At 41.2% G+C, this 15,673-nt stretch overlaps 1 protein-coding gene across 3 annotated transcripts in view; it reads left to right on the top strand.

Moving 5' to 3' along the window:
- Positions 1-15,673, top strand: part of AGBL1 (AGBL carboxypeptidase 1) — a 388,880-nt gene that overhangs the window by 278,741 nt on the left and 94,466 nt on the right. Inside the window, exon 23 of one of the 3 annotated variants that reach the window (XM_085588336.1) lies at positions 826-5,517. The exons of the other annotated variants lie outside the window; for them this stretch is intronic. Coding sequence (XP_085444462.1) covers positions 826-943 — 118 coding nt within the window. The 3' untranslated portion in view covers positions 944-5,517. Of the gene's footprint in view, positions 1-825; positions 5,518-15,673 lie in introns of those variants that run through there. 3 annotated transcript variants of the gene reach the window in all.

Genomic DNA, 15,673 nt, shown 5'->3' with positions numbered 1-15,673 from the left:
AAGCCCAGAGCCCATGGGACCATAGTGAGCACTTTCCTGTACACTGTCCCTCGTAGGTGCCATGAAGAGGCCAAAATTTCATTACATTCCTGCAACCATCTGCCTTAACATTTGTCATACTTAATCCCTAGTTCCTTCTTCCATAAAAGCACAAGTGAATGCCTGTAAGTAGCTTCTCTTTATCCCTCTCGTGGAAGACTGCCTGCATGAGGTTTCTGTCAGTCTTTAAGGAGGAAGAAGTTGCTCTAGATATGGACAATCTCTTAGCCAAGGTGCTCGCCCCAGTTTACAGGTACAAATCTCACTTGAAATCCTCACTGCTGGGCCAGCAAAACTGCTCAGGGAGGGAAAACAAAGCAAAATAAAAATGAAAGTGATGGTTAAAACTAAGGATTAATAGCAAGTTAACTAATGTTTTGGATTTCAGTTTTGTTTGGATATACCCTGCCCCTGAAATATCAGGGATATTTCCCCTGATCTGCAGTGACTTAGGATACTAAACCATCCCAACATTGCACCTCCCTGGAGTTTGGCTTCAGCACTGGGATGTAGAGAATCTGGAGTTTGGGATGTAGAGAATCTGGAATGTTCCAAGAACTTCTTCCTGCTTTATCCAAGCACTTTGTAGACTGTTGTCATTCTCTTCCTAGTTTCCCTTCCCTTTTTCCTCTCAAGCACAAGCATGATTTTCTTTTACAGGAAGATGCTTTCTCCCAGGCATAATTTTTTGAGTCGTTGTGTCCTTTGTGTTCTTCAGGCTGGAAGTTCCTCTTTTCCTCTTGATTTTTCTTCTTCTTCTTTTTTTTTTTTTTTATTTTCCCATAGAAAAGAACTCCTAATTGTTGGAACTGATTCTAAAGTGATTGAAATGAATCCTCCAGCCTTACATCTTCTCATGCCTCAAGAAAGAACACATCAGAGAGCTCCAGTGATGTATCTCTAACATGTTTGTCTTGGAACTGGAAGGTGAGATTCTACAAATCTATGTGGCAGTGCTTTAATTGCTGCCCTGTAGTCACTGCACAGAAGCTCATACAGATCCCTGTTAATGGGGACGTTGGATCCCAGCTGGATCTGGTTCCTGGAGCACAGATATCAGCACAGAAAAGCATGGAACCATGAGATGGTGGCAGCTCACCCAGTCCAGGAGGGGACTTGATGCATGCAAAGATCTCTGCTCTTTTGGGAAGAGCAATTCCAAATTCAGCCATCTTCTTGAATTAATGGGGTTTAATAAATCACTGACCAAAATCAGGGCCTTCATCCTCAGGTCATGTCAAATGGGAGATAGGCTGGGTGGAGCTGAAACCTCTTCTGCTAACACCTAATAACTTCTATAGCTGTGGCAAATGGATTGTGTATGCCTAACTTCAAAGTGAGACAGAGCAGAGAAGACAAGAACTGTCTGTATCTGGCTGGATGCATTTGAATCCCATTCATCCTCCTGCCCCAACCCGTGGGTCATCACTTCCCAGCAGGCCTGGGGTGAGCAGTGCCAGCAATGACATGAAAAATCTGCCCAAGCTCAGCACAGCCCATTGGGACTCTTGGATTTTCCCTCATCAGACCTATGTCTTTTTTTTCCTCCAGAAATGAGAGGGTGATGAAGATGACACTTTGGTTGCCGTGGGAACACAGCTTGATGTTTGTGTTAGCTGTGCTCCTTCCTGCAGCCCGAGCTGCTGGCTCCAGAGGTGGCTGTGACCAGCACTGGTGGCACCTGGCCAAGCCTTGCCCACATGCTCTCCCAGGACTCTCTGGGTTTTGGGGATTCAGACCCCTTGTGTTATGAGAGGAAGACCTGAAGTGACGAGTCAGTGGAAATTAGGAAGATCTGTCTGACTGTTGGGTGGGAAATGAGGAGTCCTGGTTGAAACTTCTGCTGTAAAATCTTGCTGAAAATCATGATGGGGGTCCACAGGGGCCTAAAGACCACTTGGCTGCTCCTGTATAGGGAATAGCTTGAAGTTTTTAGTGTCAGGGGGGAAATGGAGCCCTGAGTTCCCTTGAAACTCTGCTGCAGGGGCAGTTCTAACATCCCGGGGAGCGTGTGAGGGGCCACAGAATTTTTACTGCACCCCTTCTTCCTGCAGGCTTTTAGATATTCCTTACCCCTCTCCTGTCCACCTGAGGGCTTTCCTGAGTCTCAGCTTGGCAATAATCAGGAAGCACTTTCATGCTGTTACAAAGCCATTTGGAGCTTTCAGAAGGACAATTTGGGAGAGACGACTCATTGTCACTGCTATTTTTCTCCTTTCCTTATATCCTTACCTAATACCATTTTATCGAGGACAGAAATACATTTGTAAAGCTCTTACAGAAGGAAGTTTTACTGAAGCTAAGGGAGAGGGTGAGGATGCAATCCTGCTTAAGTGACAGGTGAAAACCACAGTCAGTCTGTCACACTAATGTGATGATTTGAATGGGAATCAGAAAAGGTGGGAGCTCTAAGGAGGAGATAAAGGGAGCCCAGTTAAAAACAGCTGAGATGGTGCTGGAGGAAGGAAAAAGGTGAAGATGAAGGCTGTGTTGCAGGCAATATGGATACTCTTAAGGTCTATGAGAAAGAGTGAAAAATACCACCAAGGGAATCCAGCCAGGTAGTTATAAACAATGATAAAATAGACTTTAGAGGAGCAGCTTGCAGCATGGTAAGTGTTAGTCTTTAAGACCTGTCAGAAGTTTGGTAGAGAGTAGCAAAATCTGCAGAAATAGATTAGGAATGTGAAGCTTGTTGCTAGAAAAGAAAATTTCTTTTCTGACTGTCATAAATCTTTGCCTCTTCACCACTTTAGCTGCTTCCTGCATTCCCTAAGCAGGCTTAGTGTTCATACATGGCCAGAGGGTTTCAATTTAAGCTCCAAATAATAATAATAAATTCCATAAAGTGATTCCATGTGGAGAGGGGAGATAATAGTGCCTTATGTTTACACAGTAGGTTCCATGAGCCTTTGTGTTGGGCAGGCTGAGGAGCAGTTTCTCACCTGCTGCTGAAGTGCAGTGTGCTCTGGGGTGACACTGCCCCTGCCCTGCAGTGATGCACCAGGGCAGGCTGGGGGACACTGCCCAGGATCAAGCTGCTGAGAGAAAACTGGGTGAAGAAAGGAAGTGCATTTCTCCATGCTGGATTTTAGCCAGGATGCTGAAGTTAAACACCTGGTTAATTAATAAAAAGAGCTGCAACAGCACCATGCTCCCCAGAGCCATGCTGGGACGCTGGAATCTGTGCTGTTTTGTGAAGATGAGCATGACTTTTCCATTACAGCTTCATTGCCACGTGTCCCAGGACTTTGCTGAAACTGGCTCAGTTGAGTCTTGAAGGGCAGCTGCTGTTTTTCCTGATGAAAAGTCTTTCCCAGCTGCAAGACAGCCCAGCCTGCCTCTACAGAAGGCTCAGCGCCTGTCCTACCCAGATCAAGGTATGTCATTTTGTTTCATCTGGTGTAGGAGAGCAGGAGCTGCATAATAGCTCCACTGAGAGAGAGATCTCATCCTTCATGTTAGCAGAGAAACATGTCTTTGGGAAGGGCAGAGAGAGGACCAGGACTGTTCTCACCTCTTTCCCTGTGCTCGACTTGGGATGCCTCCGTGTGGAAAGGTCATCACAGCTTCTCTGTCCTGGGACTGGCTCCTAAGCAAGGAGCACTGGGACTTGGTTCTTGTGGATTATGAGAATCTCTCTGTTGAGAGCCAGCCCTGTTGGGTGGCAGGACCTTGGGATGGCTGACCAGTGTAATTGTTGGTCAGCCATCTGGGAGGGAAATTATGTTCTGGTGGGAATTATGTTCTTTAAAGCATCTTTTACTTAGAGGTTTTGGCTTACTGGAAACAAAATCTGTCTTTGAGTTTGCATGCAACACTGGAATCCTTGGAAAACATCCCCTCTGCCTCTGCTGCCTCTGTCCATAGAAGTTCTTCCTTACTCTGCTTTACCCGAGTGATACAGGGATTGTCCCTGTACTGAGGCTTTTAGTTCTGGTGTTCAAGTGTGCAGGGCCATGCTTAGCAACGTGCTGGTTTTCTTCAGGGACAGACAGAAATGTGGCTTTTCCCTTACAGTACCATTGTCCAGTTGAGCTGTTCCACCACATCAGCTCCTCTGACCTCTGGCTGTTTCATTTGCTCCTCTATTTCAGTTATTAGAGAAATATACACTCATCTCAAAATCTCACTCTAGTCAAATATCTTCTCTTTTTATTTTCATCTACAAATGCACAATGTTCCTAGAATTAGCTTTACTTGCCAAGCAGATGAGCATCACCCTGTTTACAGAGAGTTCCCTGTCACAGGCATGGGGTTTTATCCCTGCAAACCTCTGCTAGGAACATGGAGCACTCTGAAAATGTAAGCTGAGGCTTTGACTTCCCATCAAGCTTTGAAACAAATCCAGGGTAAAGGGTAGGACCTTGACATGCTTCCCGTATCAGGACTGGTGGGAATTCCTTTTGCCTGCTTTATATAAGATTGCACAAGGGAGAGGTTTAACACTTGAAATACATTTCTTAAGGAAGGACTCAGTGCTTTTCCTTGCATTACCTTGGACCCATTCTCAGGCTAAAGAGCCAAGTGTGTGCTCAGGGTGACATAGTTCCAGGAAGACAAAAGTCAAGTTCTGCCCCTCCTGTACTGGCAGGAGGAGGCACAGCTGTCTGTGACTCTAAAGCAGTTGGGCTGCATGTCCTGGCTGGAATACAGATGAACTGGGTGTAGAATACAACCTTCAATTACGTGCCCTTGGAGGTCACCTCAAGATTGTCCTTCTGCTTGCTCACAGATGAGTGTGCTGGTGTGGAGCAGGAGAGGGCTGCATGATGCACTGGGGTGATGTCCGTGGGGGTGGCTGGGGTCCCCCCTGTGTGAAAGTGGAAGACAAGGGAGATTTTTGTTCTGAATTGGCTACTTCTAGTTCCTGGCTTTTTGAGGTGCTGAAGGAGCCCTGTGTGCTTTGCATCAAAAACTGAGTTGTGGAATGCACTACGTTCTGCCCTCTCTCCTTTGGACCTGGTTAAACAGTGATGGTTGAATGAAGATGCAATAATATGATGCTTTTGTCTTCCATCTTGATCTTTCAGGTTTTCAACCATCATCTTTTTGAGTGCTTAACAAACCCAAAGCCTCCTGCTTCCCAGGGACCATCTGGCTGGGCTATATCTATAAAGTCCTGTAGCTCTACCAAGTTCAGGGTCATTAAATTATTCCAAACAAACCTTTCTCTTGTGATTTCAATTGGATACAAAAACGACCTTTACTTCCTGCCTGAAGCTCTCTAATTGACAGTATTGGTGGGACACCTGTTGTCCACTGAGGCTCCTGTTGGTCTCCCAGCATCAAGGCACAGCTCTTTCCTTTATTTCTGCAAGCAACAAAGCAGTCCTGCAGTCCTCCCATATGTCTCATATCCTGAGTTTTCCACCTCTGAGAAAATCTCCACATCCCCAGTGTGGGGAATATAGATATATATTTTCATGAGGACTTGGGTTTGTGTAGCCTTCAGTTGAATTTTTGCTTTGTGAGGGTTTTTTTTTCTGGTTTTTTTTTTTTTTTTTTTTTTTTGTTTTGTTTTGTTTTTTTTTTTTTCCTTTTCTGATTCCATCCCTTTTCCCTTTGCTCCTAATCCCACCACCTGGTATGGCTCACACTGCAGAATCTCTCTGCCTCCTCAGTGTATACGCCCTTCAAATATTTGTAGACATTTATCACTTCCCCCTCTCTGCTTAGTCATCTCTCTGCCAAGCTAGACATATTTAGTTCTTCTAATCTTTCCTTGCAAGTGAGTCCCTCCAGCACTCATAATTCATTTCTCCTTGCTCTTCTTGGTATATTTTCCAGTTTTTCAGTGCTTTAAGAATTTCTTATTTTGTGGTGGTTTAATAAGAGCAGACACAGGGGGAAAAAATGGAGAAGAAAAGCTTCCTGAGGACAGAAGGGTGTTTCTGGCTCCAAGTCACTGGGAATAGATAAGAGTGGGTAGTTTTGGGAATTCCTGCTGCAAGTTCTGGGTGGGTGTCTGGGACACAGAATGGATCCCCTCTTCTCTTCTGAATTTCTCTGTTCCCTATCCCTGAAACATGTAGCAGATTTTATCAGCTAATATTCTGGCTGGTCTGTTTCGGGATTTCTCCTGCTAAAAGAGACTTGGCTCAGCTTCCCATTCCCTGTGTCTCTGTCAGGCTAAAGGCTTTGCCTAGGAGTGATTTTTTTCTAGTGGGCTGCAGGGTGCAAGTGCTTCAGAGGTAGTGGGTGCATCTTAGCAGTGCTGAATTTCTATTTCTCAGCTTTGTTCTTCTCAAATACTGCAGGCATGGTGCCAAAGGATCAGCAGAGAGCAGCCAGCTCCTTTTTATCTCAGGAAGATTTTTTCCCCTTCTGGACATTTGTTTCTGCTGTGTCCAAGCTATATAAAAAGGAATATAATTTCAAATGGGTCCTAGGAGCCCAGATGGACTTTTTTCCTTTAAATAACCAACTCAACAAATTCTTTATTAGAACCTTGTTAATTAAAGCTATACCCTGGGAGGATAGGCTGGAGATGCTGTTCAGTCTCCACCTCTGGTACTGAACTCCACAGTGGTTTTTGAGGCATTCCTGGTATCTCACACTGATGGCAATTTGTGCTGTCTGAGATTATGTGACATGAGCAGAATTGAAAGGAATGACGGGGAGCAGCAAGTGTTCCTTTACTCATTAACTACAGCAGATTTGCTGTCAGTATTAAGGGCTTTTTTAATATTCCCCATCACCACCTAGTGACCTGCAAGGGAGCAGCAGTTTATCTAGCCAAGAGATTCTGTCAAATTTGCTGCACTGAGATAAGTGTCAGTATCCAAATGCTTCCAAAACCAGGACAAAATCCATAGCAAACTTGTACTGTCTTCCTACCTTTACATGGTGCAATCTAGATCTCAACAGCAAATGCAAAACCAATGTGTTTTTTACACAGGAGGAATGAAAAGATTTTGCTTTCCTTCCTTACATATCACCATCTTCCCACGCAGACTAGATACTTATCAAGCATCTGTCTTCTGTTTTGATTGTGTCCTGAGAATATTGAGTTTAAGTAAAAATGTGCTGGCTGGGCAGGAAATGTCTCTCCATTGTGCATGAAGGCTCTTTGGATCTCTTAAGCCAAACTACAGAAGGAAGGGGAAAGCAAAGCAAACAAAAATAGTGTTGGTTGGATATGGGAATGCAATTCATTCTTTTCAGCCAGCCCATGCCAGTCTATGCCACCAGCTAGCTGGTGCTTCTGTATCATCATAAAATGTAGAAACAAGGAACCCCAAACTAGAGCAATGAGCAGAAGCTGCTGTTGCTCTAACAATGACTTTCCCAGCTGCTTGTGGGAGCAGCCTTGGAGAGTCACACTGAGCAGCACATTACAGATCTACACACTGGATATTAAAACAGAGAGAGAGGGCATTTACTGTCACTTGCAGGGTGCCTTTCATGCTTCTAGTTGTCAGAGCATTCAGAAGAATTAAACACTGGGTCTTTGTCTAGAAAAAGAAAACAGTGCCTCTATCAGAAGCTTAGGCAGGAGAGGCAAAATCATTGTGAAGAATGGCTAGAAAGAAAAGCAAGAGGCATTTTCACCAGCCCATCCTCAGATAAACTTATTACGGGCCTTGATTCTTGAAACAGCACCATGTCATCTACTTTAGCACCTTCAAACTGCTGATTAGCATCAGCATCCCACTGCAGGCTGGGCTGGCCAGCTGCTGCCTTTGATGCAGTTGCAAACGAGCCTGTCTTTCCCAGAGGACTTGGCAGTCGAGCTGGCTTCAGTTTGTCATGTTTGTCTACTGTCATTCACATTTAGAAAGAAGGTGGGGTTTTTTTCTTCTGTTTGTGTTTCTGCTTTATAAGAATATGCAGTTGCTTAAGATCCATTTGGTTGACAAAGTGTTTTGCAAACAAACTGTACATGGGAATCACTTTGTTCACTGAAAGGCAAAGCAATAATTTTTATTGTGGACTCTCGAGAGACAGATGTGGTTCAGCACAGCATGACTTTAAGGATTTGGCTGACTAGAGGTGGGATTACTACCATATTTAAAGCAAAGCATACATTCAAAAGCTTTGAGCTGAGGTTTATTCTATGCAAATATTTGACAAGTGGCCTCTCATTTAAGCGCAAATAAAAGTATTGAAGCTTGCACCATTTATAGCTGTTGGTGAAAGAAAATTGTTTCTAAACAAGTGTCTGTGAAGTCTAATGGTTATTTCTCCCTGTCATAAGTTCCTTTGTTATCTTGCTTGCCCCATTGACTCTTAAAAGAAAAGTGTGTGGGGATTTTATTTATTCAGTCCCTCCTTTAATATTTTCTCAACTTCTGATCTTTAGTGAGAATTTTTATGTCTTTCTGCCTGAAATCAGCTCTGTATCAGTTAAAGTTTTTCGAGCTTAAATAACTAATACAAGGGCAGATCAGGTTTTTCCTTGCTCCTGCTCCCCAGGTGTTCCTGAGCAGAGATGTTCAACCCCTGGCCTCATTTCCATTCATTGTAATGGAGTGATAACAAAACGCATGGCCGACTTCTCTAATTAGTCTCGTGTTCCTCAAGGTCTTTTGTTGTTGCCTGATATTATTTCTTATAGTTTAGCTTTCTGGGCTTTGTTGGTATTTCCCTAAACACCCTTAATAGTTCTCCCCATCTTCCAAATTATCTCTTTGGGCATGAACTGATATATTGCAAACAAAGCAATGCAATATTCATCATTAATTGATCATGATCTCTCCTACTTTCGTTGTTGCTGTTGGGTTTTATTTTAATTCCCACTCTGTTTAGGGGAAATTGTATAATTTTATTCAATACCCTAACTTTTAAATTTTTATTAAACTATAATGCAGATATATATTCAGTGCTGCTTTCATGAGTTTGTTTTCTTGTGGATTGTTGATCTCATTTTAATTAAAATAGGAAAAGCATAGAAAGGAAATTAAAATAAGAATAAAAATAAACTGTTGGTTGTCACACAGTTCTACTGTGAGGAAAAGGTAGGGGACAGGGATTTTACCTTTAAATGTACTATATCATTCTTCTGCTCTCCATTAACCATTAGAAAAGTGAAGAAAAGGGACCTGTGTCTGTAGCGGATGGAAGTCGGCAGCTCTTCTCCTCACACTGAGAATCAGCTTCCCAGGAGACTCTGTCTCAGACCAGGTTTGTTCAAGGGAAGGCTTATTGTCTGGAATTGTGTCAAATGGTGAGGAGGGGTATAAAGAGATAATCGGAGTTCTCCAGCACTAATTACCTGTGCTCTATAGAAATCCCCATCTCCATTCAGATCCTTTTTACAGGAGCATGTCAGAGGAAACAAATGAAGTCTGGTTCTGCAAGAGCCAATTGAGATGGCAGAGAACAGGGAAGCCGTGGATTAAAGCGAGCGACTTCTTGAGACCTACCATAATATTTGACTTGGTTCTTCCCGCCCTCTCTTCTTTTTGCATTCATGCATTGAAACATAACAAGAAATCTCTGCATTTCTCATGCCTCCTTTATTCTGAAATCTCTAGGTGCTTTGCAAATATTAACTGTAAAATTTCACAGTTATCTACCCATCTATCCAATCTCTCTCAAAGCATTTAAGTGTTCCCAGCACAATTCAGAGGGATAGCGATGAACAGAGTATAATAAATATCAAAACAGTTTTCAGCAAAAGCAAATAATTTAATCTATTAAAAAATAATGAAGGACTCATGATTTACACTGGAAGGAAGTCTGTATGGCAGCTTTCAGAAGAGGGGTAATTGCTGTTTGACCAATGTCCAGCGATATTGTTATTTTTTTATCAAAATTATTAAAGTTTTCAATTAATCACGTTTGTAATTTTTCTTGAAAATTTGGAGGGAGAGAATGAGGAAGTCTTGGGGGTAAAGTAGTGAGATCTTGAAAGAGAACATTCCGGAACAGTAAAGCTAAAGAACATTTTCCTACCCAGCAGGAGGGAAGAATAAAAGCAATTTGAATCAGTGTTAACCTTTAAATCAGAAATATCACTTGGTGCATGTTTGTACTTGAGGATTCTCTATCACTGTTGCTGAATATAGGATCCAACTACACTAGAGATACACATACAAAGTACTCAATTTAAGTGAGCACAGATAAGAGGCAGGTCTTGCCACTTTGATTCATGCCACCAATAACTTCAAGCAGAGAACACCCAGAGTACAGTGCTCCTGAGCTCAGAGAGGTACAGCCTCTTCCCCTGGTCGTGGAGAAGTGTTAATGCTCTACAGAAAATCTTTCAGTCGTTAGGGACGCCTGCGTGGGTCTGTCAGTGGTTTTGAAGTCAAGTTTGTCTTACACTCAATGTCATCTCTTGCTGTGGAGTGAATAGAAGGACTTCCCTCATGGAAGGGATTAGGAGGACAACAGGTCCTTATTCTGAAGCTTGACTATCTCAATTTTCAATTTATGTTATTGAATCTTGAATATTATTAACCACAAAAGCCAAATTAGGGCAGTTTTACTCCAAACATTTATTGATATTTTCAGCCAGCAGACTGGTCTAACCCATGGGTGCTAGCACATTAATTTGCTTTGCATTCCATGACTTCTGTCTTAATTTACCCAGGATATTTTCTTTTGGCATATGGTTCATATGGTTCTGCCAAGAGGGCTTGGTATTTACAATATTAATATGTAGTCATATCCAGCTGTTTGGAAGTTCACTCATAAATGAAGTCTGATCAAATAGCACCACCATTGCCTGCTGTACTTTGCTTCTTTGCTCTTTGTCCTTAGATTTCCTTCAGATTTAAAGTACATTGCATTCAACACCTACCAGCCAAAATCCTCATCACTGGGACAAATTCAGATATCTGTCAGAGGTCAAGCAGTAAATGAGGAATCATCCCAACAAAATTAAGGCAAAGAATTAAAAAGTATCAAGAGTTCATTCAATAAATCTGCAAAATAATTTGCATTTCAAATTTTAGACAAGCAGAGCAGCAGTGTAATTTCTGTCTGTAGATTCACCACTGTGATGTTCATTATCTGATTATCTACAACCTTCCTAGTGCTAATGCACATTGTCTTCCTGAGTTCTGAATTAGTGAAATGTGTCTGACACTGAATTTGAAGGTAATTGCTACAGCTCCCTTCAATGAAATGTCTCTCAGGACACTCTTGGAAATTAAATGTTCCTTCTCAAGCCATTATTTGCTGACTCCATCCCTATCTTATTAAATAATTATCAAGTAAAAATGTGTAATTTGAAATATGCATGTCATGTTTAGATAATGAAAGAACCAGACATTTTCAGTAGATTAATGACAGCAAAATATTGCCTTATATTCTCTCAAATAAGGCACTTCCCAAGGTCCTGCTAGGACCTAATCAGAACTGACCAACCATCTTTGCACGTGATACCTCTTAATGATGCTTTGAGGTGTCTGTCTCGAGTCCTTACAGCTCCCATGGAGGAAACAGGGGGTAAGTGATGCCCTTGGAGTGCTATGAGCCTTGACTGAAGGATTTGAACTTTGATGATCCTCGTGGGTCTCTTCCCACTCAAGATATTCTATGGTTCTGTGATTTGGATTTGTGTCACACTGGGAAGTTTTGTTCACGGTGGTAAATTTAAGGCCTGCATATAGTGCTTGAAAGTACAAAGCCTACATTTCCAATATTTATAATATCTTGTGCTTTATAAAGTTCATCCCACTATGATTCTCAAAATGTTTACAATGAACTGTAAATATTCATAGCAGTGTGATTTCAGTGAAGTTACCAGAGATTTACACAGCCATAAGCAAGACCATAATCTAGTCCTTTGTCCTTTCACTAAAGGATTTTATAAGGTAAATCTGAAGATCTTTATTCAGTGATAATTAAACCAGACAAATTAGAAATTCTTCTACTGCAGTCAGGCTTTGGCATAAATTGAATATGAAATATATGAATTTTCTTCTTAAAATAAACTCCCTTGTTTTTGATAATAATTTGTTTTAACTTCAGTCCCTTCTCCTTCCTCAGCTCAATGACACATTGATAGCTCAGTCTTCATTTTAATAGTCATAGCTTGAAGAAATTGAATATGACTAAGGAAGAAATAGAGGTGTCTCTTTCTCATATCTCCACTTGGGAAAGGCTGTGCCTGATATCAGCTATGTGCCTCTTAAAGTAGGATGTTTTTTATTCTCCAGCAGCTCTATCTTCTAGAAATAAACACGTATTTGTATAAGCTGAAACAACACCTATATTTCAACACCTTATCTATGTTTGTAAATTCAAGGAAACAGATTTCCAGTTGTCATTTAGATGTTTGGGGTTTTTTGTTCCCTCAACCAAAACCTTCCTTGATTTGTTTTGTTGCTTATGGAAATGCTTGTTTCTAGCAAAGAAGTTATTTTGTCTGCTTGGATTCTGTTATAAATGCAAAGGCAAAAGTTGTTATCATCTGCAGAAGCAAATGTGAAGTGGAAATCCATTATTGTGGTAGCCTGGCACGCCTCTGTGGGAAACACATTCAGCAAGAAAGCATGTCATCTTCCATGTTTGGGTTCTCTAGTTTGTTGGGAAAATAAAAGCCATGGAAAGTGTAAATGGGAAACTTGATCTCCATTTCATCTGGCATTATTTCTTACAAGAGCAAGGGAAAAGCTTTTTTCTTAGTATACTGTTGGTTGTTCTTTAATGTGGTTTTCTTTTCTTTTGCTTTTTGTGTTTTTCACACTTGCTCATGTTGTGAGAGCTGTTCCTCTGTGGCTGTACTGCTTTAGCAGTCAGAACAATTTTTTTTTTATTCCTGCCTTATGCTGGTGCCTTCATGTTGTGAAAAAGGTTAGTAAATTGATCCTTCAACCAAATATTCTAGAATTTCCATGTTCATATGTAGGATCCTGTCACAGACATCACCAAAGCTGGGGGTCTTAGTCATGAATGGGTTTTGCCAATGAACATTTCCATTGTTTATCTGCAAAGAAAACTGTAAAGAATAAGTTATTTAAGAGATTATGTGCATGCTTATACCTCATATTTCCCTTCACAGTGGATATTTTGCAAATAAAAGCTCAGGTTCACTTATTTTCTTGAATATATATTTACATATGCATACAAGTGTGTGTAGGTATGGAGAGGGGGAAAATATAGAAATCAAAGGATACAAACACTTGCCTTCTAAATTAAGCTGTCACTTCCTCCAGGGATTATGAAGTGCATTCATTTTGTGGCATAGTTTGTTTTGAAAACTTCAGTGAGGGGATCCACTGTGAAAAAGCCTAGTCCTCATTAATGCAAGGGGGAAGAGAATCTACAGTGGAAAGAATACAGACAGTATGTCAAAATTTACATGGAGCTTTAATGCCAGGGCTGGGAATGACTTGCCCACTGCAAAACTTGATCTCTCCATGGTCTGAAGGATTGCAATAAATGAGCATTTGTCTGAGTTAGTGACAGGAGGAAAATGTATTTGTTCTTCTACACCACGGAGTGATCTACTGTTTGTAAACAGATTGTAAGTGAGGAGCTGTAGAACAACATTTCTGGCTTTTTGCTTCACTTAATCATGAATCAGAGCAGACCCTGAGGCCCTGTGCAAATTTTAGGACCCATGAAAACTAAACAGTGAGTGAACGTAAATTAACCGCTCCTCTCGGGGATTAAAAAGACAGGCTCATTATTTTGTTTTTCATTCTGCTAAAAGGGCCAGTTTCCAGCAAGAGTTGTAATAAAAAGAAATTATAGCTCTGTCTAAGGTAATTTTCTACTAGTTGCAATACCTGATAGGTCTCCAATGGTTAGGGAGACCTGGAGCACATGGTATTCCAAGGATTACCCCACGGATCTATCACCCTTGGGTCTCTTACTACCAACATTAGTCTGGCTGGTATAAGAAGATGTAGAATAGAAAGGCCAGGAGAAGGTTTCTTATATGTTTGAAATACATTATACTTCAGAAAATGTGTTGAACATCTGTGTACAATATATGTGGCAATAGAAAAACCTTATTTTCTAAAATATTTCAAAATTGGCCACTTTCCCTGTTATTTTAAATATACAGTATGTGCTTGTATGTTTGACACAACATTCTGAATATGTTCTCCTATATTCAAAGTGTAATGAGTAAGATTCATCACAGAAAAAGAAACATTTTCCACATTAGCAATGCTAATGAATAAATTATATGGCATTCCTGCATTGCTTGCTATTATTATTTGATCTTTGCAGTTTAACTAGCAAGCAGAACTGCTTCTTGCTGAATTTTTGTGTTTGAAGCTAAGGTTCCTGGGCTACCTAATAGCTGTTTGGAGACCAATCTTGAAAGAACTAGAATATTGCTGTGGCTCAGAATGGGCAGGTGCCTGTGCTAGCAGCCCTGTGACAGTGCTGCAATCAGCTTGACTGGTTCCTGCAATGTTCTTTTCACTGCACTTGGCTGAGGGTCAATGGGGTGAGGCAGTGGATTGTTCTGCATTTGTAAAGAGTGTGAGCCACAGAACTGTACAGCTGTGGCTGATGAGTCTGTGTCCACACTGTATATTTCAGGGGTTTTCCTAAGGTAGCTTTAGTGTGGCTTTACAGAGTGAATACTCATAGTGGGCACAGCATTTAAATGGTCCTGGAGCGTATCTTCAAGTTAAGCATCATCCAAAAGGAATCTGGTTAGCACACCCCAAATAAACCCAGCTAAGATCACTCCAAATGTGAGTCAAAATACAGTAAAGTGGGAACAGTCTGGAGATTCAAGTTCAGGTTGGATGGGGCTCTGAGCAACCTGCTCTAGTTCATGTCTCTGCTCACTGCACGGGGGGCTGGACTGGATGACCTTTAAAGGTCCCTTCCAACCCATGCCATTCCGTGATTCCATGCTCTTTAAAAGGACAGTCCTGATGGAAAAAAAAAAAAAATAAAGAAGGCAGGTGGATCAGCTGTCCAATAGGAGAATTGTTTCATTACTTATTTAAAGAGGTAAAAGATTACTACTGCCACCTTAAAAGCAGTCAGTGCATTGACTGGTGAGCAGGGAAGTGGAGCATGCTGAGAGCACTCCTGTTTTGACACTCAGTGTTGCTTGTTTCCCTCATCCTTGTTTGTGTTTCCCTCATCCTTTTGTGTGTTCCCCAAAGCAGGGTGGTCAATTAAACATGCCCCAGTTACAGTAAATGCAAAAAAGTTATTTGTTTAATTATTGCCTTCTTAAATTAAATACTGTAGGCACTTATTCAACTGGGTGGGCACAATAGGAGGTAATGGCACTTTGCAGCAATTGTCCTAACAAAGGATGATGAGTTTCATTCAAGGTAGTGGGATTTACTATGGACACTGGGGTCTCTGCCAGCACATCCTGTTACAGGATCAGGACCCTCAACAATAAATGGTTCACATTCTTGGAACTAATGTCTCTAATGGGAATAACAGAAGTGGAGATAATAATAATGTATTACCTCGACCACAGGAGTGCATTGAAGGATTAATTGAATAATGGACTAAATTTATCTCTGATGCAACTATGCAGATCCGATCAGCAGGATTTTACCTTCATGTCAGTAAAACACATGAAAAAATAATCTTTGCTATTGTAATTTTGCTATTGTTATTATTAATGATTGTCTTATAAAACCAGAATGCAATTCTAGCAGTCTGGTTAGTTTCAGACAAAAAATTTGAAGTCTTACTTGGAAGCTACCCCAAACTTTTGTCTAAAATGCTGATTAACAACCCCAAG

This window comes from Lonchura striata, chromosome 10, assembly GCF_050655825.1.
Source record: "Lonchura striata isolate lonStrDom1 chromosome 10, ASM5065582v1, whole genome shotgun sequence".
Lineage (NCBI taxonomy): Eukaryota > Metazoa > Chordata > Aves > Passeriformes > Estrildidae > Lonchura > Lonchura striata.
Note: the sequence above shows the minus strand (reverse complement) of the source record. Positions and strands in the feature narration are given on the sequence as shown.